A 24,368-nucleotide genomic window follows, 5' to 3' on the forward strand; every position below is an offset into this window, starting at 1 on the left:
TCTGTCTGTAGTATCTTCCTGGCAAGAATACTGGGGTGGGTTGCCATTTCCTCCTCCAGTGATCTTCCAGACCCATAGATCGAACACACATCTCTTGCGTCTCTTGCATTGGCAGGCGAATTCTTTACCACTAGCACCACCAGATGCTATAAATTAATGATCAGAAAAGTATTTGCAATAACTGAGCATTGTATTATATTTCCAAATAGGTGTTCCTTTTGATTTATTTTTACTACACAGTCATCCAACCAATATTTACTTAAGGACATACCATTAGCTTGTATTGGGGCTTCCCCAGTGGTGCTAAGTGGTAAAGAAGAAACTACCCGCCAATGCAGGAGACATAAGAGATGTGGGTTTGATCCCTAGGTTGGGAAGATTCCCTGGAAGAGGGCATGGAAACCCACTCTGGTATTCTTTCCTGGAGAATCCCATGGACATAGGAGCCTGGCGGGCTAGAGTCTATAAGTCACAAAGAGTCGGACACCACTGAAGTGACTTAGCACTCACGCGCACACATTAGCTTGTATGGTATCTTCGTCAAAACCAAGAACGTCCAGCTATTAAAATATGCAGGCTGGTCTCCTCTCTCCTTCTTCAATTAGTTAATTAGCTTGATTAAGTTACTTATAATTTTGGGTAACTAAATATAGAAAAGAAAATTTACACTTTAAAAGTTTTCAAAGTTGGGTTCTAACTAAACTATTTCTGATCTTAGTATTTGTTTTATATTTTGTTTTGTGGGCTCTTAATTTAGAAAAGACAACTTAAACCCTAAAGAGTTAACATTGATGCCATAACATATGGTATTTCATGGCTGGCTCTTACTTTGTTTTTTCTGCTCTTAATACAGATTCACTGAAGTCAGAGATTGGAGGGCTGGGGCTCTATTTAGATCTACTGTGGAAAGAAGCCCTCATTTTTTCTGGCAAAGACAAATGACCTTTCTAAGGAGGACTGAGAGAGGAGAAAGTGGCCCGGCCCAGTCTCAGCTGCAAGTGTGCAGAGGGGTGTGGGAGACTTACCTTCCAGTTCACAAAAGGGAAAAAGATTCCCAGAGAGAACAAGCCCAGCATCGGCCCCCCACACATGCCGTGAATGCTGAGGGCAGCCTGTGGAGCAAAGCAGATCAGATCAACAAACACTATATTCCCCCGAATCTGTGCCACCCAGGACCAACTCCCTTTCTTGGACATGAGATGAATTGCAGTCCTAGTCTTGACCGTGTCACTTATTAATCATGCACTTTCTCAAAATCATTTCTCCCTTCTGGGCTCATTGATAAGCATTATGTAAAAAACCAAAAATATCTATAAACATAGTCGTGTGTGTGTGTGAACACAGACAATTTGGATTTAGTAGGATAAGTATTCCCACAAGCTGGAAATTACTGACTTGTTTATATTTTCTATGTTGTCAAAACGCTTTTGTAGGGGGGTGGGAGAGAGGTCCAAGTGGGAAGGGATATATGTGTACATGTGACTGATTTGCTTCATTGTACAGCAGAAGCTAACACAACACGGTAGGGAATTATAACACAAGTTTTAAAAAGAAAAGCTTTTTTAATAATATATTTAATAAATACATCTATAACTTGGTTGCCCATCTTATGTAGTTGATCCAGTTGTTTTAATTTAGTTTGAACAACTCTATTATTTTGACAATAATTATTAACCCACTCTTGCTGTCTCACTGGAATACCTCAAGGATGTTGCAGCATTAATTTGGAACTTGGTGGGGAGGCCATTGGATACTCAATATCCTATATCCCATTGTTATAGGTCTGTCTCCTTTGGATATACAGGGAGTTTGGCAAATGCATTTCCATCTCTCTTGGCCTTTAAGTTATTGAACCCAGTGAACTGGCAAAGGGATTTAGTTAAATTAGTTTGCTATCAACCTATATAGTGTTGTGCCATAGCTTTGCTGAAGTCTAGAACATACACAGGCACTGATAAGCCTGGAAGGGAGCATGTACTTAAGTGTGCGCACGCATGCACACACACACACACACACACACACACACAAAGCTACTCTGCAGTGCAACCTTAGTTCTATCCATACAGCTGCAGGACTCTTAGATCAAGGGGCTGTGATAAGAAAACTCTAAACATTTTATCCATCTTTTCTGTTTGTCAGGCACCAGCTCCATGTCTTATGTGTCAGACAATAAGGATGAACTACCTTGGCACTCTAAACAAATGATCTCATTTCATGCCCACAATTACCCTGCTTAGTTGGTAGCACTAACTGGATTTTACAGATGAGAAATTTGGACTGAAATAAAGTATATTCAAGGTACACTTTCAGTTAGAATGTTGCAGAGGTGAGATTTAAGAGTCTGAAGTCAGTTTTGTTTGGCTCTAAAACCCACATTTTCTCTTCTAAAAGCAAGTCCCACCTAAAAAAAGACAAGAGCATGGACAACCATCATAGTCTCCTTTTTCTGTTTAAGGGGAAAAAGTTCTTTGAAAGAGGCCATCACTAAGAGAATATTTAGATTCTCATTTTGACTTTGCCACATGTAAATATGATCTGGTGAAACTTCAGTTATTAATTCAGATTTATTTTACTTCAGATAGTCTTCTTTCTTTAAAAAATAAAATATAAATGGGACCAAGGGGACTTCAAGTCCACTCCAGCTATAATATAAATTCTTTTGTCCAGAAAAATGAGCTACAGTGCACTGTTATGATTGCTTTTCCAGGATAATTTTTAGAGAAATCAATGCCACAGATAGATCTTTGACAAGATGGAGACAGATAAGATTACAGTAAATACTCTTCCCCAAAGTCAATACTTAATGGTCTTCATATTTTCTCTGCTGATTGATAGCATTAATTTCTAGTTGCTGTGGTTGCTGAATTTGGAAGCTAACTTACTAGCTATTATACGGGAGAATCAATAAATTAGGATAAATGTTTATTTCCCCCATAGGAGAAAAATAATGAACAATCTCTTATGAAGTCCTTAGCCAATATGCTGTCGGTAAGGGGAAAGTTTTCATGTGATAAAAGAGAAATAAATCAAAGTTTCTGGATTTTAAAAATACTTATTTCTGTAATATACAAAACCAACTTCAATTTCTTGTCTTTCTTTTTGTCATTAAGCATGTTTAATTGAAGGAAGACAGAGCTCATTTAATAGCCCCTACCCCAATGGCCAAATCCCATTTAAGCCCCTGCTGCAAAGAGAGGATCTCAGCTAAAGAAACATGTTTCAGGACTGGAGTTGCCTCACGGTGTCCTAGCCTTCTCAGATGACAAGTGGGGATCAAAATACCTGCTTCTAATACCTGCTTCCTGGGATTTTTGTGTGTGTGCCTGTTTGAGAGTATTCAATGCGGAATCCAGAAGAAAACTCCTAAATAGAACCTGGGCACTCTGGAGCACATGACAATCACCCCCAAAATATTATCCACCATTATCATCATCTTACTATTACCTTCTTACCTCCCCTGTTAGTGAACTCTCTAATCCCTGAGGTGTGTCATTTGATGGTTGGACTGTTCTGAAATCTAGAATGTACTTCCTTTTATACTTCGAAAGAAAGAAAGATCACCACCCACTCCCACAAAAAAACAAAGAAAGCACTTTCTTAAATTGGGAAAAAGAGATCTAGAGATCTAGAGTATAGAGATCATGGTATGCATGGGAAGCCTGGGGTGCTGCAGTCCGTAGGGTTGCAAACAGTCAGATATGACATAGCAACTGAACAACAATAACAGAGGTCATCACAGCCCTTAGCAGAACTATTGAGTTGGCCAGAAAGTACATTCTAGTTTTCTGTAAGATCCTGAATGAACTTTTTGACCAACCCAGTAGCTGATGGCCATTAAGACAGCAGCATAATAGATAGATAGACTGGCTTTTCCCAGAGGGAACTCCACAGAGTATTAGTTACCAGATCTCCATTGATGTTACTCTACTGATGTGGCTGACAAAGGTCTGTCTAGTCAAAGCTATGGTTTTTCCAGTAGTCATGTATGGATGTGAGAGTTGGACTATAAAGAAAGCTGAGCGCCGAAGGATTGATGCTTTTGAACTGTGTTGTTGGAGAAGACTCTTGAGAGTCTCTTGGACTGCAAAGAGATCCAACCAGTCCATCCTAAAGGAAATCAGTCTTGAATATACACTGAAACGACTGATCTGAAGCTGATACTCCAATTTTTGGTCACCTATTGTAAAGAACTGACTCATTTGAAAAGACCCTGATGCTGGGAAAGATTGAAAGTGGGAGGAGAAGGGGACGATGGTTGGATGGCATCACCGACTCAAAGGACATGAGTTTGACTCAAAGGACAGGAGTTGGTGATGGATAGGGAAGCCTAGTGTGCTATAATCCATGGGATTGCAGAGTTGGACATGACTGAGCGACTAAACTGACTGATGCTACCTATCCCTCCTCCTATCTTCTCTCCCTGTACACGATGCTGTGGTCACATATTTTAAGTGAAACAGCTTACTAGGTTTTCCCAGAGCCTTTGCTATGATACTGTGTGCTGTAGTTTTCTGAAAGGGTAATGCATTGGAAAATTAAATGGTATATTACAGTTGTCTTTCTGCACCTGTCAAATCAGATGTCTTCAGAGAAGCAAAGAGAGCATTTTAGACACAAATCTCTCTCCTAGGAAACAACACATCAGTGTGTTCATTTCTTGCCCACTGGCATCCCCTAAACTGTGTGAACTTTGTGACACACATTTTAACCAATCAAGAAAGGAAGCAAGCCTAGCATACTTATTTGAATAAGGATAAGCATCCCTCACAGCTCCCTCTTCATGGTAAGCTTGACGTGTTACACCAGTGTTGCAGGAACCCTTATCTATTCTGGAGCCTTTCATGCCTCAATGGCAAATAAGCTTAACATGCAAATATCTCTGGAAGAAAACAATTTATTGTTTCAAATTCTCACCAAATTGAACATGGTGATACATCCTTAAAACAACATTGTTAATCAACTATACTCCAATAAAAAAATAGAAAGAAAAAAGAGTAAATAATGATTGGATAAAGGGGAGAAAACAAAGGGCCACAAAGCATCAGAGGTAACTTGGAAATGGGGGGAAATAAACCTTAAAAAGGGGCTTCCCTGATGGTTCACTGGGTAAAGAATCTGCCTACATTGCAGGAGACAAAGGAGACGTTGGGTTCCATCCCTGGGTCAAGAAGATCCTCTGGAGAAGGAAATGGCAGCCCACTCCAGTATTCTTACCTGGAAAATCCCCATGGACAGAGGAGCCTGGAGGGCTATAGTCATAGGGTCCCAAAGAGTCAGACATGACTTAGCGACTAAGCATGCATACCTTAAAAAATGCTGTTGAGGTCACTAAAGAAAACTTCATGAACAGGTCAGTTCTGCTGTGTGGAGGGGGAGATATCAAAGTCCTCAAAAATTGTAGAGATCAGCAAGTAACTGTCATTAAATAAAGCTCATACATAGCACAGAGGACAGGAAGTTTCCAGTCCCAAAACTTCTTTTACAAAGACAACTGGATTGTTATGGTACTAAAGTACCCAACTCAGTTTCCTGTACTTCAAAAAGGAAATAATGGAACCTATGTAAAGATTGGAAGGATCAAGCAAGATCCACTGCTCTGGAAACTAAAACACATCCTATAAAAGTCAGTGATGACTATTCACTCACTCTCACTCTTTTAAGCAGCATGTATTGAAAACCTAAACCATGCCAAGAAAATATACAGGATGTTCAAATTATACAAAGATGTGACAGGATTAAGACGGTTGATGTAGAATATGAACATTGCTTATCTGATGATGTTTTGTGAGTTGGGCAATTTAAGGAAGGAAAAAGGGGAGCTCAGAAGACTTGGGTCATAAACATGGTTTAACCACTAACTAACTGGGAGAACTTGAGCAGGATGTTTTCATTTTTTTCTGTATCATGTATAAAATAAATGTGGAAACAGATTATCAGCACTTTCTAGTGCTGCCATAAGCTGAACTGGGAGTTGAACGTATGGGAGGTAGTTCAGCATTGTTAATAGGTAGAGGTGGGCTCTTTTCCAAGATCTATCATGCTGTAGTTATATGAATTTGGGACAGTTCTTCACCTCTCTATTTCTTAGTTTATTCACCTGTGATATTAGTACATTACTCATACTACATCTTAGGGAAGTGATGAGAATCAAATGAGGTAATACATTTGAGACTGCAGCTAGACCATAATAAGCATTCTATAAATGTCCATTTTAATCATTGATTTTACTAATATGATTATCCTAGTTTTATTCAAGGATAATAAATTCTCAGATCTGTCATTACCTGTATGATACTACCCATGAAGGATGCAGCCACAGCTGTGGAGGTACATATCACGCCAAATAAGAGACCTGAAGAAAGAAAATGCATGACTATAATCCAACCTGCTTTGAGGGATTCCTTGAGCTCCTCCTACTCAGGGTCCTCTCTTATGCAAGTCCTATTAGAAGGTGTCTTAGGAAGGACTGTCTACCCCGCATAGCTATCACAAGCCCCAAGAAGGGCACTGAAGAGACTTTCTCCCCCAACACATGCTTTCCTCGGTCAGGCAGAATGAGCTGGAATCCAGCCTTGAGGAGTCTTCTCTCCAGGATTTAAGAAGAAAACTGTCATGTTGAAGCAACATGAAGAGCAGAAAGATCATTGGTCTACAGGCTAATCCAGACTAAATTTGTGAGAACTAAATCCATTTCAACCACTTACCTATAATCAGCTGAAGAAATTACTAACCTCTCTGGGATATGTGTAGTTTCTCATCTCTAAAATGGCTAGATATCTATACACTTTACCTCACAGATTTTGCAAATCTGGAAATTTCTTCTGGTCTTTTCATGCTTTACTCATAACCTCCTTATGGCCCTCAGTATATTGCATAAGGAATTCTTTGTTTACATGGCTATACTGGAGCACCATAAGGGCCATCAGTGTACCACACTCAAGCATCTTGCACAGTGTACCTCTAGCATCATAGGATCTTGCTGGATGAATCAGCCTATCTTGGCTATCTTTTAAAGGTGATATTGTCTTCTAAGACATATTTTAAAGAACAATTGTTTTCATACATCTTTGTTTAAAAACTACCTTAAAACTATTCAATTCCCATCAAAACCCATAGATTAAATGAGAAAGGGTGAGAGACAAGGAGTTGGAGAGAAATATAGACAGAGACACAGTGACAGAAATAGAGAAAATGATTTTTCTCATTCTATTTGAAATTCTCTCTCAGGTAAATATTTGGCTCAGTTCCAAATTTTACCATTAATTTCACTGAGTATGTAAAAACTTATTAAATGCCAATGCTATAAATGCCACCTCCCCCAAAGATCTCACATTCTAGGAAGGGACCACACCTAAATTCATTTATCCAAGAGTACCTGTTATATAGCAATTACTATATGCTTGTTAGTATTATTATTATTATATCAGATTTAGTATGTGATATCCATAATATTTATTATCAGGAATTCACTTTTAAGATGAAATCAGAGTAGCAACTTTAAAGCTGTATTTTCCAACTTCTCAATAAAACATGGAAAAATAAGGAAACCTACACAATAACAATGAAAATGGCAACCCACTCCAGTATTCTTGCCTGGAGAATCCCATGGATGGAGAAGCCTGGTAGTCTATAGTCCATGGGGCCACAAGAGTCGGACAGGACTGAGCGACTTCACTTTCACTTCCACACAATAACAATAAAACCAAGTTTGACCAATGAACACCTTTCAGAATTATAAAATTGCTCCCATTATTTTTAAAGGTGATAGACTGGACATCAGAAATAAATGTTTGCCCTAATTCTGTATCACTTCATGAATAAGGAGAACTTCACCTGCCTGAAGAAAATTTAAAAGACATATTTTCTCAACTATTAATTATCTTCTTGCTGAGCCAACAGTTATCTGTTTCAAATGGGATTCTAGGAAACCACACCTCAATCCAAAGGTTCTACTTTTTTGTGCTCACTAGAGAAGTGATTCAGTCCCCCTCTCCCCAAAACCTTTATAGGTCCACCAAATCACAATCAAGAGCAACTTTCAAGGCAAGGGGCTTAGGGAAAGTTGGTGGTGTTCCATGGAGACCTAGAGTGTATGGATCCACAGACAAAGCAGCAAATGTGCGAGAGAGAGAAAGCACCACAGTTTCAGCAAATCCTATGGATTTCTCCAGTGTTAAAACAGCTTAGAGGATCAGACAGTAAACCGTGGGCATAGCAGAAACGTCTGCCCAGCATGTTCCTAAATATCTGCTAGAAATTGGGAATTGCATAAGAAGTGATGCTCATCCACCTGCTATTAGCCGTATGTAACACATTATGCAAGATAGTAAAAAAAAAAAAAAAATCAATTCAATTACCCAGTTAACAAACATTGGTCAGCACCAATCTCTTGTTCAAGCATAGTTGAAAAGAAAAAAGAAAGATAGGATCCATGCCAAATGTCGCCAAAGAAAAAAATGAATATATTAAATTAAAAGCTCAAATACAGAGTATGTTTTCTGGAAATAATTTACCTTAAGAACCATAAAAAGTATTTAGAAACTGTTAGGTAATTTCAATACTAGGCAACAACATGTGGACTCAATGAAGTGAAAAGTGCAGGTCAAGAGAAAACAAATGGCAAGGAAAAAAACAGCAAGATAGGGTAAACACCTATAGTTTAGGTGAGGATGAATCCAGGTGTGATAAGAAAGGACTACAAGGAAATTGAAAACTATGGCAGTTGACCAAGCACTTCTACTCCTTGGTATTTACTAAAGAGAAATGAAAACATGTTCACAAAAGACTTGTACAAGAATATCCATAGCAGCTGTATCATAAGAACTTCAGGCTGAAATAATCCAGGTCCATCAATATAAGTTAAAACAAACAACAAAAAAACAACAAAAAGAACCCAGCGGTGTATCTATACAACGTCATACTACTCAGCCATAAATAGGGATGAAATACTGATACACAAAACAATATGAATGTATCTCAAACATATTATGCTGAGTGAAATGAGTCTTACAAAAACAAATGTGTACTGTGTGATTCTATTAACCTAAAATTCTAGAAGAGTTAAAACTAATCTATGATGAAAAATATCAGAGTAGTGGCTGCCGCTGGGAGGAAGTGGGAGTAGGAATTGACCAGAATAACCAAGAGAGAACTTTCGAGGGTGATGGTAATGATTTATATCTTTAGTGGCTGAGTCACACAGGTGTACACATTTTTCAAAACTCAGCACATGCTTACTTAACATTTCTCCACATCATTGTGGATAAATTTTACACTTAAACTTTAAACAGTTTCTGAATTCTAGTTAATAATAGGCTAACATAATTAGAGGTAAGTGTACTGATGTCTGGATTTACTTTTAAATATATCAAATATATGATGGATTAATAGATGGATAGAGAGTTAGATGGATGTGTGAAAAATCAAGTTCAATAAAACATTAATGGAGAATCTTGGTGGTGTATATATAGGAGACCATGATAAATGTATTTAAACTTTTCTGTGTGATTATATTTTTAATAGTAAAATGTGAGGAACAAAATACTGTAGCAGAATTCAAATCACTATTATTAAGAAATTTATTTTGTGGAAGACTTACATTAACATTGAGAAAAAATCTGAGCCCTTCAAGTACACAGAGGGAGGGGAAAAAAATATGAAAATAAGAGAAATAGTGAAGAATATGGAGAACACAAACCACAGATTAGAGAAACATTTAATGATGAGGATACCATAAAGTCATCAATATTTGAAGGTAATAACCATACTTACTAGAAAATCAATTAAAATTTTCAGAATAAACAGGAGTTGTGCCAACGGCCAGATGTGTGCTTTATAAAACAAATGAAAACAAAAAGCTATAGCATTTTATTCAACCTGGTAATTTTCTTTTGGAGTTCCTGACTAAGGAAAAAAATTAAAGATACAATAAAAAATTATGCATATGGATTTCACCACAGTGTTACCAAAAATTAAAAGAAAAACAACTTCAAACTAACAGCATAAAAATGAGTCATTTTGTAAAACATTAAGCAATTACTCAAAATCATGTTCTTAAAGAATACATTAAATGGCACAGGAAGATACTCAGTATAGCATACCAGGAAAAAAATAACCAGGAACAAAATTATACATAACTTTATTCTAAAAGCACATATACTTTCCCAAATTACCTACATTTCCTATAGTAAGTAGGTGTATAATTTGTTTATACTTAAAAAGAAGTAAAATTTGTAAAACTATAATTCAATATAAGTGCTACAGTGATTATAAATATAAAATGCAATTATACGATTAAGCAAAGAGCAATTATCTTTTAAAGTAAAGTTACTAGAAGTTTGGTAATAAAGGATTCTTTAGAAAACAATTTGACTTTATTAGACAAGCTGACTGGCCACAGTGAGCTAAACGTCTTTGTCTTTGGAGGAACAAATAGGATCAATATATGGCATAATCAAGAGGTGTTGATGTGATGAATCTAGGGTGTAGGATGAACACAGGAGAATGTAAAATATGAGATTGGTGAAAGCTAAGCTAGCCAGTCTTTCTTTCTTGGTACCCTCCTGGTTTCCTGGGATCTTTGGAAGTGTAAGAATTTACATGTGATTCTGTTTGCTAGCATTTATTGAGAATTTTTGAATCTATGTTCATCAGGTTTATTGGTCTGCAACTTTCTTTTTTATGATATCATTGTCTGGTTTTGGTATTAGGGTGATCTTGGCCTCATAAAAAGAACTTGGGAGTGCTCCTTTCTCTATGATTGTTTGGAACAGTTTGAGAAGGATGGGTGTTATCTCTTCTCTAAATGTTTGATAGAACTCACCTGTGAAGTCATCTGGTCCTGGACTTTTGTAAGTTGTAAGATTTTTAATCATAGTTTCAATTTTATTGCTTGTGATTGATCTGTTTATATTTTCTCTTTCCTCCTAGTTCAGTCTTAGACGGTTGGTGGGTGGTGGGTGGAATGGGAACGGAAGGGTGGGATGAATTGGGAGATTGGGATTAACATATATCTGCTGTTTGGTCACTTAGTCTTGTCTGACTCTTTGCAACCCCATGGACTGTAGCCCATTAGGATCCTCTGTCCATGGAATGTTCCAGGCAAGAACACTGGAGTGGGTTGCCATTTCCTATTCTAGGGGATCTTCTTGACCCAGGGATCAAACTGCATCTCTTTTTTTCCCTGCATTGGCAGGCAGATACTTCACCACTGCTCCAGCTGGGAAGCCCACATGTACACTACCATGTGTAAAATAGAGAGCTAGTGGCAACCTCCTGGATAGCACAGGGAGCTCAGCTCAGTGCTCCACGGTGTCCTAAATGGGTGGGATGATGGGCTGGAGGTGGATGGGAAGTCCAAGAGGGACAGGATATATGTACACATATAGTGATTCACTTTGTTGTGCAACAGAAACTAACACAATATTATAAAGCAACTATACCCCAATTTAAAAAAGAATTTATATGTGAGATTACTCATGTATCTCCATGTGCACTTGTGCCTGTCAGCATGCGCTGAACAGAGCTGCAGGATTTTGACACGTACCACATATACATTTCATGATATGGAATAGAAGATCCACCGGCTGTACCTACATAAGCCTTTACTGATCCAGATGCTCAGCTTGTCAGAGATACGAGGAAAACAGCTCTTGACAAAATCCTCAAAGGTCACTGTTGCTAAGGCATTGATGCTGGCAGCCACGGTGCTACAGGGAGACAAAAGCAGAACATAGCCCAAACTAAATAAAGCTGACCAGCCTGCCCTGGCATCCAGGGTAAATAGACAAGGTAAGACGCTAGGCAAACTAGATAGATGTGTGTCCTTATTCTGGGTCTCCAGGGGAGCTACAGGGCCTCACTCTCCAAAGCTGCTTCTGTGTTTAATGCTCTTTGCTTCCTTCCTCTAATTCCAGTGGAGAAGCTAAGCTTTCATGCTCTAACTCCCACTGATTTCCCTAGACCTTAAATGAGCTAGCATACAGTAGCAGCAGAGAGGTTGTGTGTGTGTGTGTGTGTGTGTGTGTGTGTGTGTGTGTATGTGTGTAGGCTAAACTTGAGGCAGGAAGTAGTGACTATCCTAATTTAGGAATCACTACAATATGCCGTTCATTCTTTCATTCATACCATTTATACATCTGTTCATTCTGAGTACTAGGCATACAGTGGTGAACCAGAAAGACATAAGCTCACACTTTAGTTGTGACATAGATATTTAACAACCAATTATTCAACTGACTACACTGTTATGAAGAAAAATAACAAAGAGTTAAGAAAGCATATCTTGCTGAGACCTAAACCGAAATGAAGTTAGGATTCTTCTCTAAGGAAGGGCTTCTCCGGTGGCTCAGATGGTGAAGTGTCTGCCTGCAATGCAGGAGACCCAGGTTTGATCCCTAGGTTGGGAAGATCCCCTGAAGAAGGGAATGGCAACCCACCCCAGTACTCTTGCCTGGAGAATTCCATGGACAGTGGTGGTTAAGATAGGTACTGAAAGGACCCTTGCAAATTCAGAATAGAATGCTTTAGAACAAAGAGAAAATTTTAAATAAATGCTTGCAGATGTAAAACTTGTTTCATCCAACAGCAGGAAGCACCAGTGTGACTAGCATGTAATTAATAAGAAAGAAAGAGACAAAGAAAATACTAGGAAGTAGGCAAAGATCAAAAGCACATAAAAGCTCTGGTATTCTCTCTCTGACTTTCCAAACAGAGTTCAGTCTTACAGCCCAAAATCTGCTTACTGGACAGAAAAACCAAAAAATTGGAGTTTCCTTTGTAGAACAGCATGAAAACTTATTAAATTTCTCATCCAGATCAGAAATATTTTAGCTAGTAGGATGGATGTATTTATTAAATTCATGTTATGCAAAATCACAAGCACAAACAAAAGTTCTGGAAAAGAAACAAGCAAATGAACAAAGCTTGGCCAGCTGCTTGTAAGTTTGTAAGTAAGTTTTCCATTGCTATTCATAGCTAATTGTTTTGTTATCCTCCAATGCTCATTTGAAGACAGGCTATAGCTATGGCAACAGCATGGAAGAAAATTCAAACTTTGCCTTTTTTCTGTAATGCAAGATAATAGTATTATTATTAATTTATTAGCTGTAGTTTACTTCAGTTGGAATTGTTGCAGGTCCATCTAGTGCAAAATTTAGAAGTTCTTTCCCTAATGACAGATACAGTTAGTAGAAACTTTCTGTGACCCATTTCTAGAAATTGAAATCCCCAGTACTTCAGGGTAGCTTTCTCCTTTTCCTGAGAATCAAGGCACAGTGTATGTCCCCTGGAAGACTCTTCTATCTGTGTCTCCATGCAAGTCAAAAAAGAAAGGAGAGGATCAAATAAAATAAGCCTCCATGCTCCCTACATGTATGGCTCAAAATCCATCATTTGAAAGCTTTGAGCTTTAGGGTTTATTTTCTAACCTTGAGTCCACTGGGAGAGAGGCAACAAAAAGCCGATTTTCCCTGGAAGGATCAGATTTGCAGAACCTCTGCTGGACTGCTTTTGCAGTCAGATATATTATCCATATGTCAGTTTCTCAGATTCTAAAACTGGTACAAGATCGGAAAATCTTTTTTTCTTTCCTATCACTAAACCACCATCTCTTTATTCTACCCCTTCCCTTGTCTTCCCCATTCTCTAACTCAACATCCTCCTTAACCTTATAGCAAAAGAAATCTATCATATGTACTGTCCAGTGTATCTCTTTCTTGGAATTTTTGGATTTGAGATCAAAAGAATCAACCTTTCTTTTAAGAGAGAATCAATCTGTTGACAGCTATATTCATCCATTATGGAGTCAGCTTTAGGAAAATTGAATAAATAAATCAAGCTCTGTAGCGAGGGACCAAATGAAAGCTAATGTGTCGTCCCGATTTGTGTTTGATCCTCTATTGTTCACTGTTTCTTCGTTTGTTTCCCTGAGATACCGATACTAACACCACAGAACAACATCATTTGTACTACTGATGTAAAATCCTATGAAGTATAAAAAAATAATCCAGCAAAACACTAAATTAAAATTACACCATAAGCAAACTAAAATCATTATGTGAATTCAGAGATATTGCTACTTTGGAAATACATCAGCATACTTATATTGATATGTCAAAAGCTAGAAAAGAAAATAATAGTCATCTCAAAAATGCCAATAGTAATCACAATTCCATATATCTCCCTGATAAAATAGTTTCTAAAAGTAGAATAAATACATGTATTATTGTTCTTATTTATGATTTTATTAGTTTTATATAAATATATTAAATGTAAATAAATAATATAATTCAAACCAAAACCTGGTCTCATATTTACTGGTAATATCCAGGAACCATTCCCTTTAAAGTGTATAACAAAACAAAGATTTCTGTAATCCCTCAATTTTCTTATCATTGTTCTCAAAGCATAATTATATGAGAGTGAACATAGAGTGTAGCTATTAGGAAAGAAGAACTCAGGAGTATTTGCAAATATTATGATTTGAGTACATTCAAGTTCTATAGAATGGACTGAAAATAATTAGAAAAAAACTGATATCGAGGGGAATTCTGTAAAAGTAATGAATAAATACTATATACTAAGCTAACATATTTAAAATCACTCTTTAAAGCTTAGTCATTAGAATTATTAGTATCGTCATAGCTGTACACAAATAGATCAAAGGACTATAACAGAAAATCCAGGAAAAGTTCCGAAAATATTAAAGAAGGTAGGATGTAATAAAAGTAGCATTCAAGTCAGTGATGAAAAGATGGCTTTTCACTAAAAATAAGGGTACAACTTGCTACTATCTTAGCAGAAATATGTCAGGAACTCCACTTCTTTTCTTTATATACCCCATGTATAGTCTAGATGATTTAATAATTTTAACATTTAATAAGACAATAAGTATACTAGAATTATGTCTGGATGATTATTTGTAAGCATGGAATGGAGAAGCCTTCATAAGAAGGATATAAACCTAGAAATCATAATGTAAAAAATTAACATGATATAGCAGCTCTATATACTAAAAATATTAATAAAGCAACTATACATAGGAGAAATTGGAGAAAATGAGATATATATCAATAAGCTTTTCCCATATATATATATATATATATATATATATGTATATAAACTCAAAAAAAAAACCAAATAACAGGGAACATGAACTGGCATTTTACAGAAAAAGAAATCCAAATGGCCAGTGAAGGATGGAAAGATAGCCAACCCCACTTCTGCAAGGCAATTTGTATTATACTAAATGAATTAAGTCATACAAAGACAAATACCATATGGTATCACTTATATGTGGAATCTAAAACAGTGATACTGTCTTATTGTTTGTCTATTGCTCTCAACACTCTTGCCCCTATCATTCTCCATATGACTGTCACGTCTCACCTGGATTAAAGCGAAAGTCTCCTTTATAGTCACTTGATCTCACCACTCCTTCTTTTGTGACAGCCCCTTCCCTTCACAAAGAAGACTGAGTCTTCAGTTGTATGACATCACTCACTCAAACTTTCTGCTTCAAATCTTCCAATGCCTTCCTATTTAATATGCAGTGAAAGCTCTTCAGTCTTCCATAAAAACTTCCCTGATCTGATGCTTGCTCGCCTCCTCCAATTTCTCCTCATTTGCTCTCCTCTTCATTCCTTAAGCTTCAACTCTTCTCATTGATCCTGAACTGTTTCATGCAGGTTATGTCCTTGGGGCTTTGGTATTTGCCCTCCTCGCTGCCTGCAAAAATTCCTGTTTGTGATCTTCACACCCTTTAGATCTCAACGCAAATGTCATACACTTAAATAGAAGTTCACGAAAGACCCTCTCAGAAACAGAGCTCCCAAACCTAACCTCTCTCTAGCTTTCACTCTGTCATTTCCTTTATACTATTTGTCATCATCAAACAATTTCTTGATTTTTGTTACTGTTGTTTAGTTATATATTGTCCATCTCCCATGTTTACTAGAATGCAAACTAGAATGCAAACTCTATTTAAGGGCAACATTTACGCCAATCTTGTCTGCAGCATCCCCACGGTCACCAGCTGTGCCTGGCATAGTATGAGCCTTTGAACATATCTGTCAGAGTAAACATGTGAATAATTTTGAATTTAGAATAATGTCTACATTTTGGAGATGGATGTTCTTAGCTACCTGAATGTGTTATTGAAGATGTAGAAAATGGATTGCAAAGGAGACATCTGGAAGAATATACTGCAGCTGAATGAGAAATGCCAGCAAACAGACCTGCCTTGTGGGCAAGTGATGTGAAACCATGGGGCAGTGTTTATTTTCTCAGAAAATAAACAGAGAAAATAAACAGAGAGATCTAGTGCAAGGGCAGGCCTAGGTTTACATACCACATCTGCAGTTTACTCTCTTACCATGGGTAAGTTATCTACCTTGCTGAATCTCAGTTTCCTTATCTGTCAGCTGAAGATAATGAGTATTTTCCGTCTCATATAATGTATGACAACTAATGAGCAGATACATATAAAGCATTCAGCAGGCAGCGGGTACACAGTGAATACTTAGTAATTCTGGTGGTGAGTACCACTAATACTCTTGTCATCCTTGTTGCTTTGTTATTACCATCCTCATTATCAGAACACTATTAACAAGCGTTATCAATACACTAACCTCAAAGTTCCGCTGAAGGCACAAGCCACAAAAAGTCCTGGAAGTCCAGGCATCGTGGAAAATAACTCCATGACAAAGTATGGCATCAGCTGAAGAAGAGGCAAGACGAGATAGGACGTGTGAGTGGTCTCATCAGCAATGTTTGACATGTGGGACTTTGGGGGCTTCCTGTGTGGTGCTAGTGGTAGAGAATCTGCCTGCCAATGCAGGAGATGTAAGAGACACAAGTTCCATCCCTGGGGTGGGAAGATCCTCTGGAGGAGGAAATAGCACATCACTCCAGTGATGTACGATTTTTGCTTCGAGAATCCCATGGACAGAGGAGACTGGTGGGTGACAGTCCATGGGGTCATAAATAGTTGGGCAAGACTAAGCATCTGAGCATGTATTGTAGCTTTTTAGCAAAAGGAGGTGGGGAAAAAAAGAAAGTAATAATAAAGGAGTTTTCATTGACTTTGGTTTTTAAATGCCAGCAAATGAAGTTATGATCCATCCAATTTCCATGGACCTGAGGTCCAGCTGTAGGGTAGGAGAAGGGGTAGGAAGGGGACAGTCATATTAGGAAAACCCATTGTATGAACTTTAGAATGTTCAGAAATGTTTAATATTTTTTAATATTTTCAATGTGAGCCATTTTCTTGCCTGTTTACCTTAATGATAGAAACCAAGCTGTAAAAACAAGTGCTTAAAACAGGTCTTCAGGGAATCTAGGCATTATGGTTCTACTCTGGAGCCAGATTTGTGGAAGAGGAGCTCCCACAAGACACAGTGGGACAGTTTAACATGTAGGAGAGAGGAGAGAGTGACAATATCATCCAAGAGGAGAGGAAAGAAATCAAATCGTAGGGTTTGGGAAATAGCTAGAGGTGCAGGTGGAAAAAGAGAAAGGCTCAACATTATCTAGTGATGGCCAGAAACATGCTCATTTCAGCTGGCCCCAAGGGAGCACATACCTGGTCTGGTGCTGAGATGATGCCCGAAGTCCAAGGATCACAGTCTTTAAAGTGAGAGTACATGGTTAAACCAGAAAAGACGGCACATAGCACAATGATCCAGAGACCCAGCAAGTTGAAGTACAAGGCTCTAGAAAAGAACATATGGTAGACTCTATGTCATGCCACAGTGTGGTGAGGTTGGCAACGACAGTTTGGCACTTGCCATGGCATTAAATCATGAGCTGCTGCAGCTGCTCATTTTCAACACTCCCTGAAAGGAGTTTAGGTTGGAGAGCAGAAATGAGGCACTCTGTGTTCAGGAAAAAACTGGCAGGACAGGTCTTCAGATAGTTAGATATTTTAAAGAGCTAATTTTATGAACTCAATTTTTATATCTTCTTATATCTAGAAAAGCATTAAAATTCTTCATGGTGATGACTGTTCCTAGTGACTAGCAAAAGCTTCACAAGACTAGTTAGAAACCTGCTGGAAAAACATGTGCTTGACTGCATGTATTCTTTCTTCACCAAAATCTCAAATGTACTGACCCTTCCCTCTGCCTCTTTGGAGCAGTTTCTCAGAGCTATCTGAGGTGCTATCTTCTGGGCTTCAGTTCTCACTTTTTGCCCCCCAAAAATTTAACTTGCATCTGTCACATTGTGCATTTATCTAAGTCAACAAGGTCATTACTAAAGAATCAAGACAAAATTTGGAGGGCCTTTTTGCTATAAAATAAAATTCTATAGCCTTCAGAAATCTATATATTCTGATAGCAAGTCACTATGTTACACACCTGAAATTAATATAATATTATGTCCATCCTAAGTCACTTCAGTCATGTCTGACTCTTTGAAACCCCGTGGACTATAGCCCCTCAGGCCCCTCTGTCCCTGGGATTCTCCAGGCAAAAACACTGGGGCGGGTTGCATGTCCTCTTCCAGATGATCTTCCCAACCCAGGGATGGAATCTGCATCTCCTGTGGCTCCTGCATTGCAGGCAGATTTTTTCCCACTGATCCACCGGGGAAGCCCCATAATATTATGTAGATTATATTGCAATTTTAAAAAATCATTACATTTTGTATTTTTTCATTTTTATTTGGGAACGTTACATTTTTAGACTGATTATGAAGTTTGAACGAGGTAGATTTTATATGGTTTTTTGAATTCGAGAGTTTTTCTGTAAAGCTTCTGAAATTGAGAGGTTTTCTGCAAAGCCTCAAATATGGGGTCAGGTCTAATTCCTTGGATGAAATTTCATGTATCAATCACTCATATTACATAACTTTAAATAATTTCCCCTCTCTCAATTCATGAAACTGTCAAAAAGCCAACTTACGTTTTAACATCTTTTTTCCCCCCAGAGGGATGATGAGATAAATGGAGAAGTAGACACATTTTGGCAATATTCACTTTAGGGATTAAATCAGATGAAATTTAAAGTTCAGTTTTTTTAAAAGGCAATATAAAGTATGAAAAAACCTAAAGTCATTTTCCCTATTTCTTTGGAGCAATTCTTTTTTATTCTTTTAAATTCTACAAAATTCTGCTTAACTTCAGCTTGAGTGCATTTGTAGTATCCTATGGCTATTTTGTATTCACACTGTCCTTTGAAAGTCAAAATATTACACATTTTCTAAATCTCAGGTGTGGAGCCATATACCCAGGACATAGGTGTAAGGTCTTGTGCCAAGGCCACAGATGTGGAGCCTGCACTAAGGTCAACTCTGGAACTGACTAGGCGCCACAGCAGCCATTGCCATGAGCCCTCCTAATCTAAATCAGCAACTCCCTGACCCCATATTTGGTAAAAGTACCCACTCTATTACCCAATCTCTAGCACCCTAACCAATAATCTAATGCCACCCTTCCAACAGGAGTTTTCTTTGACTTGAAGCTCTAAAAATTGGCTACTAGCCACAAAAGCCTCAACTCTCCCTTGAGCCATTCCACTGTTCCAACAGTGTCTCTTCTCTAAGAAACTATTCTCCTCTCATTCTGCTTCATGTCTGGAAGTTCTTTTCCAATTTGCCCAAGACTATGACATCAGAGAAGACTTGAAACTTGGCTGGTCTCATACTGGATCTAGATGTGTGTGCATGCTCGGTCATGTCTGACTCTTTGTGGTCCCATGGACTGTAGCCAGGCTCTTCTGTCCATGGGATTCTCCAGGCAAGAATACTGGAATCGGTTGTCGTGCTCTTTTCCAGGAGATCTTGCTGACCCAGGGATTGAATCCCTGTGTCTCCTGCACCTTTAGCAATGGGTGGGCGAATTCCTTACCTCTGCACCACCTGGGAAGCCCATTTTTTTTCATTAGAGATATACTTTAACTCCCTGCAAGGCTAATTCTCCTATTTGCAACCTAAGCCATTTAATTGATTCATTCAGAAAATACTTATTAGGCATCACTATGTACCAGGTTCTTCTAGGTACTGAGGACATAGCAATGGGAAACCCAGAAGCCACTGGAGGCAGGCAATAATCACCAAAGCAAAATAAATAAAGTGTTTTTATATATGATAAGAGATATAAAGAAAATAAACAAAGGCAATGAGAACGGAACATAAGCGACTGCATGTGGATGTGCTCATCTTAGCTGGGAGATGAGTGGTGGTGGGAAGGGATCTGATAACCTGCACCAGCTTCTCCTGCCCTCACAGCACTATCTCCCACCAGCAGTCCTGAAATGTAAATGGAAGTCTAGAAACAAGAGTCCAAGGAAGTTTCCAGGGAGCACATCTAAGATGACTCAGTAAGTGATACTATTCCTAGGTGTGAAGAAGATCTAGCTTAAGATGAAGGTGTCTTTAGTAAGTAATCAGAATTCTGACCATGCAAGTAAATGCATTTATAATGGGTCATTTTTAGTTTTCACTTATGGCCACATTCAATATGAATTTTCTGGATGTATTTTCGCCTACCAATGATGCATAGGTTTAGCCCTGATGAACTGTTTTAATCACATCAGGCTCTCAGATAATTGAATGGAAGTGGTACTTGTGATCAACATTCTGTACAGCCTTCTAGGTCAGAGTCTGCTGGCAGCTGGCTCTGAGTGGTATTCAGGTGCCCCAGTGGTGGCCTTGATGCTCCAGTTGTGTGACAAATGAGGGTCCCAGTAGATCCCTACTCTAGCAATCTTCCCTCCAGCTGTGTGCACTTTAACCCTACTGACCACTTGGGCTGATTTCTCACTCCTGGATGGTATCAATTAAATCAACTTAGATTCTTACAGGTAAATATTTTCTAAAGACAGTTTTTATTTTTTCATCTTTCCTTATTCTAACAAAATTCCTGTCATAGTTCTGGTCCCTCCATGGGAGTGGGTCAAACCAAGAATGGCAATCTTAAATGCTTAGGAAATTATACATATTTCTTCCTTTATGATTATCTCTCCTTTTCTGACAGTTTTTATAGGCATCAAATACTAATGTAACAACTTCCAAGAAACTATTATGAATGGGTTGCTTAATTTAAACCAGTCCACTAAATGAGACTGAAAGATATATGAACACAAGTACACTTGCAGGAGTATACACACACACTCCTGCACACACACATGCACACACTCCTGCACACACACACGCACACACTCCTGCACACACACACATGTGCACACACACACTCCTACATATACACACACACACTCCTACACACATATACTCCTACACACACATACACTCCTACACACACACACTCCTACACACACACACATACACTCCTACATATACACACACACACTCCTACACACACACACACACTCCTACACACACACACTCCTACACACACACACTCCTACATATACACACACACACACTCCTACACACACACACACACACTCTTACACACACACACTCCTACACACACACTCCTACACACACATACACTCCTACACACTTGCACACACACACACAAATTCCTATGTATATATGTATCAATTTATATGCTTAGACACTCACATATATAAGCATAACCTTCTTGAAGCACTGCTTTGTTAAATAAGTAAGAAATAGTTAATAAGCACAAAGCATCATTCTTGGGTTTGTGGGGAATATGATGAAAAAAGTACATTTCCTAACTTTTAGGTATTATTATAGTAAAAGGAAGAAATTGGTCATGTTCACAAGAATAAATAGTATAACACAAGCACATAAGACCAAAAAAACCCTTGCTCTAACAGAGAATTATTATTTATTTCACCTGAGGATTCTTCCCCTATCAGATATCTTCTAGTTTATTTTAATACAGAATTTTAAATAAATCCTAATTTTATATGAATCTTAAGATCAAAATTACATTTGATCTTGAATATATTTTAAGCAATTCAACTGTTTGATAAAGTGATGATCACATGTGTAGAGAGTTTGATATTATTTATGATAATAAGATATGAAATGATAGAATAGTAAACAACACATTCACTTCTTCCTTCTGAGGGTATGTGAACTATATAAGTAATATATTCCCTTTTGTAATTCAAGTCACAAAATGTTGAACCATGTCCATTTACTTGTATCTTTTATTCCATCTAAATAAGAAACTATGCACTTAAAGTCTTTATGATCAGCTGTGGAAATATTTATAGAGACTGTTTCTTACTCCAAAAGAAGTTAAGGGCATCCTGACAAGTCCGCAGAGGCTGGAACTTTGGATAGCAGCAAGGAGGATGAAATGCCTATTTTCAATGCAATTCTAGCTTATTTATTCCAGCTTTGCAAAAAAAACAACAGTGTATAACTTGATTTGGTCTCCACTCTCGAGAGTGGGATGACTCGCATGGTTTAAAAAAGGCTTAACAAGTTGTGACTCTGTGGTGTTCTTCAGAGTAAGCAACCTGGTAAGACTGGTGACTGATTATCCTGGCAGGAGTTGGAGCCACTAACGTCCTGTTATGACTGCCTCATTATCTTGTGTTTTATTCTTTTAACCTCCTTGGAAACTTTTATGGTAAATCCATCAAAATAAAGATGCTAGTTGAAGAGACCACATGGTGAATGGGAATGGTGATGAGAACCAACTCATCACCGAAACTGTAGGTAAGACATAGGTGCTCCTTATCTTTGCATTTTCTCCCACAGAACCTAATTTAACCTAGTAATTTCTAAAAAAAAAAAAAAGAAAAGAAAAGAAAGAAAGCAACAAGTGATAGTGATCAAAGGCAAACAAAAAAGTTCAAATCCCAGCCCTGCCACTTCCTCATGGAGAAGGGACTAGTCATGCCTGCCTCAAGAATTATTGAAAGGGTTAAACAAATCTTCACTTCTTCCTGTCTTTTACACACATATATACACACTCAAAGCATATAAATACCCAAGAAGGGCAGAGAAGAAAACATAAAATTGTCTATTAATAACTTACAGCTTGGCATGCTTTTCTGTTTTGCAAGAGATGCATCGCTGGATGGTCGACTGATTAACTCCATAGATCCCAAGCCATGTAAAGGTTCCTCCCACTGAGATTGTCCAAAAAGTGTGCCTCCTGAGAGGATCTACATCAAAGCTATGAAGCAGAGAGAAATGAGTGAACAAACACATTCCTTTGATACTCAAATATTATTTTAGGTGATGAGGTCATACAGCTAAATCTTTATAAAACAAGAAAAAGTAGCATTGGACATACTCAAATATATATAGTCGAGATCCATTTTCTGCTTGTTCTAATACCCTGTGTAATCCACCAGCATGGTTTGATCCTTGAATGAGAACCGTTAAGAAGCCCACAATCATGACAACCATCTGAAATGCATCGGTCCACACTACTGCTTTTAATCCTCCCTGAAATGAAGAGAATGGATGTGAGTTCTTAAAGTGAAGACTCAAACTTTTCCATTTCTGCACAACCTCTTTGCTATCTGCTAGACATCTTTCTGTCTTTTCCCTCCCTTTCTCCCTTCCTTTCATTCTTTCCTTCTTCCTTCCTTTCATGGTCAATGAACACCTTTTATGTGCCAAGTTTATTTAGGAAAATCACCTGGGTCTGGTTTGTACAACTTGAGATTTATTTTTGTAAATTTAGTGATAGTGAATAAATTTGGGGAAATTGAGATGGTAGGCTACTGAAAAAAAAGAAAAGAACTAGGAAGGAATGATAGATTCCATACATTCAAGGAGAAAAGAGTTTTAAGAGCTGGAGGAAGATCAAATAGTGAGATGAGCAAACCAAAGTGTCAGGAGGGTGAATCTAACAGTAGATTTCAGGAAAAGGTGATTAAGCAAGTGGTTAGAGCAGTTGTTATCAAATCTGGATCCTCTTTAGAGTCACTTGGGGAATTTGAAAGCACACAAACAAAAAAGCAATGTCTGAGCCCCATTCCCAGGAGTTCAGAATAAGTTGAGGTCTGGATTGGGACAGTTCTAAGTGGTTCTGAAAGTCCCCCAGGTGAATCCAATGTACAATTCTAGTTGGAACTATGTGGGCAAGAAGAAAGGAGGAAAGAAAGAGGCTCCTGGAGAATCTTTTAGGACCATGGCAAAGGTGGAATGCACAAACTAGGAAAGATTAAATGAAGTGATATATTTTAAAAGTTCTTTGAAAATGAATAAGCACTATGAGAATGAAAGAATGTGATATTTTTAACACTGAAAAATAGAATTATTATCCTCAGTTACTCCTCCAGAGTGTCAAGAACTGCTATGAAAAGATGACAGGCTTCATCCTTATCTTGAGAAGAAAGAAGACATTGGATTACATCATTCTTGTGTAATTAAAATTAAAATGAGTTTAAAAAATAGACATAAAAGTCCCTTCCAGATGCATTGTATTTGCATATTCTGTTCAATTTCTGACTGAGGGATATTCAATC

At 37.9% G+C, this 24,368-nt stretch overlaps 1 protein-coding gene across 1 annotated transcript in view; it reads right to left on the reverse strand.

Annotated features, from left to right (window-relative positions):
• Positions 1-24,368, reverse strand: part of SLC5A12 (solute carrier family 5 member 12) — a 45,269-nt gene that overhangs the window by 5,219 nt on the left and 15,682 nt on the right. Inside the window, exons 5-11 of the mRNA XM_020881857.2 lie at positions 23,186-23,340; positions 22,925-23,065; positions 17,582-17,711; positions 16,629-16,717; positions 11,596-11,708; positions 6,285-6,352; positions 1,026-1,112 (exon numbers count right to left, since the gene is read on the reverse strand). Of these exons, the coding sequence (XP_020737516.2) occupies positions 1,026-1,112; positions 6,285-6,352; positions 11,596-11,708; positions 16,629-16,717; positions 17,582-17,711; positions 22,925-23,065; positions 23,186-23,340 (783 nt within the window). The remainder of the gene's footprint in view (positions 1-1,025; positions 1,113-6,284; positions 6,353-11,595; positions 11,709-16,628; positions 16,718-17,581; positions 17,712-22,924; positions 23,066-23,185; positions 23,341-24,368) is intronic.

Source organism: Odocoileus virginianus, chromosome 10 (assembly GCF_023699985.2).
Source record: "Odocoileus virginianus isolate 20LAN1187 ecotype Illinois chromosome 10, Ovbor_1.2, whole genome shotgun sequence".
In the NCBI taxonomy this organism is placed as follows: Eukaryota; Metazoa; Chordata; class Mammalia; order Artiodactyla; family Cervidae; genus Odocoileus; species Odocoileus virginianus.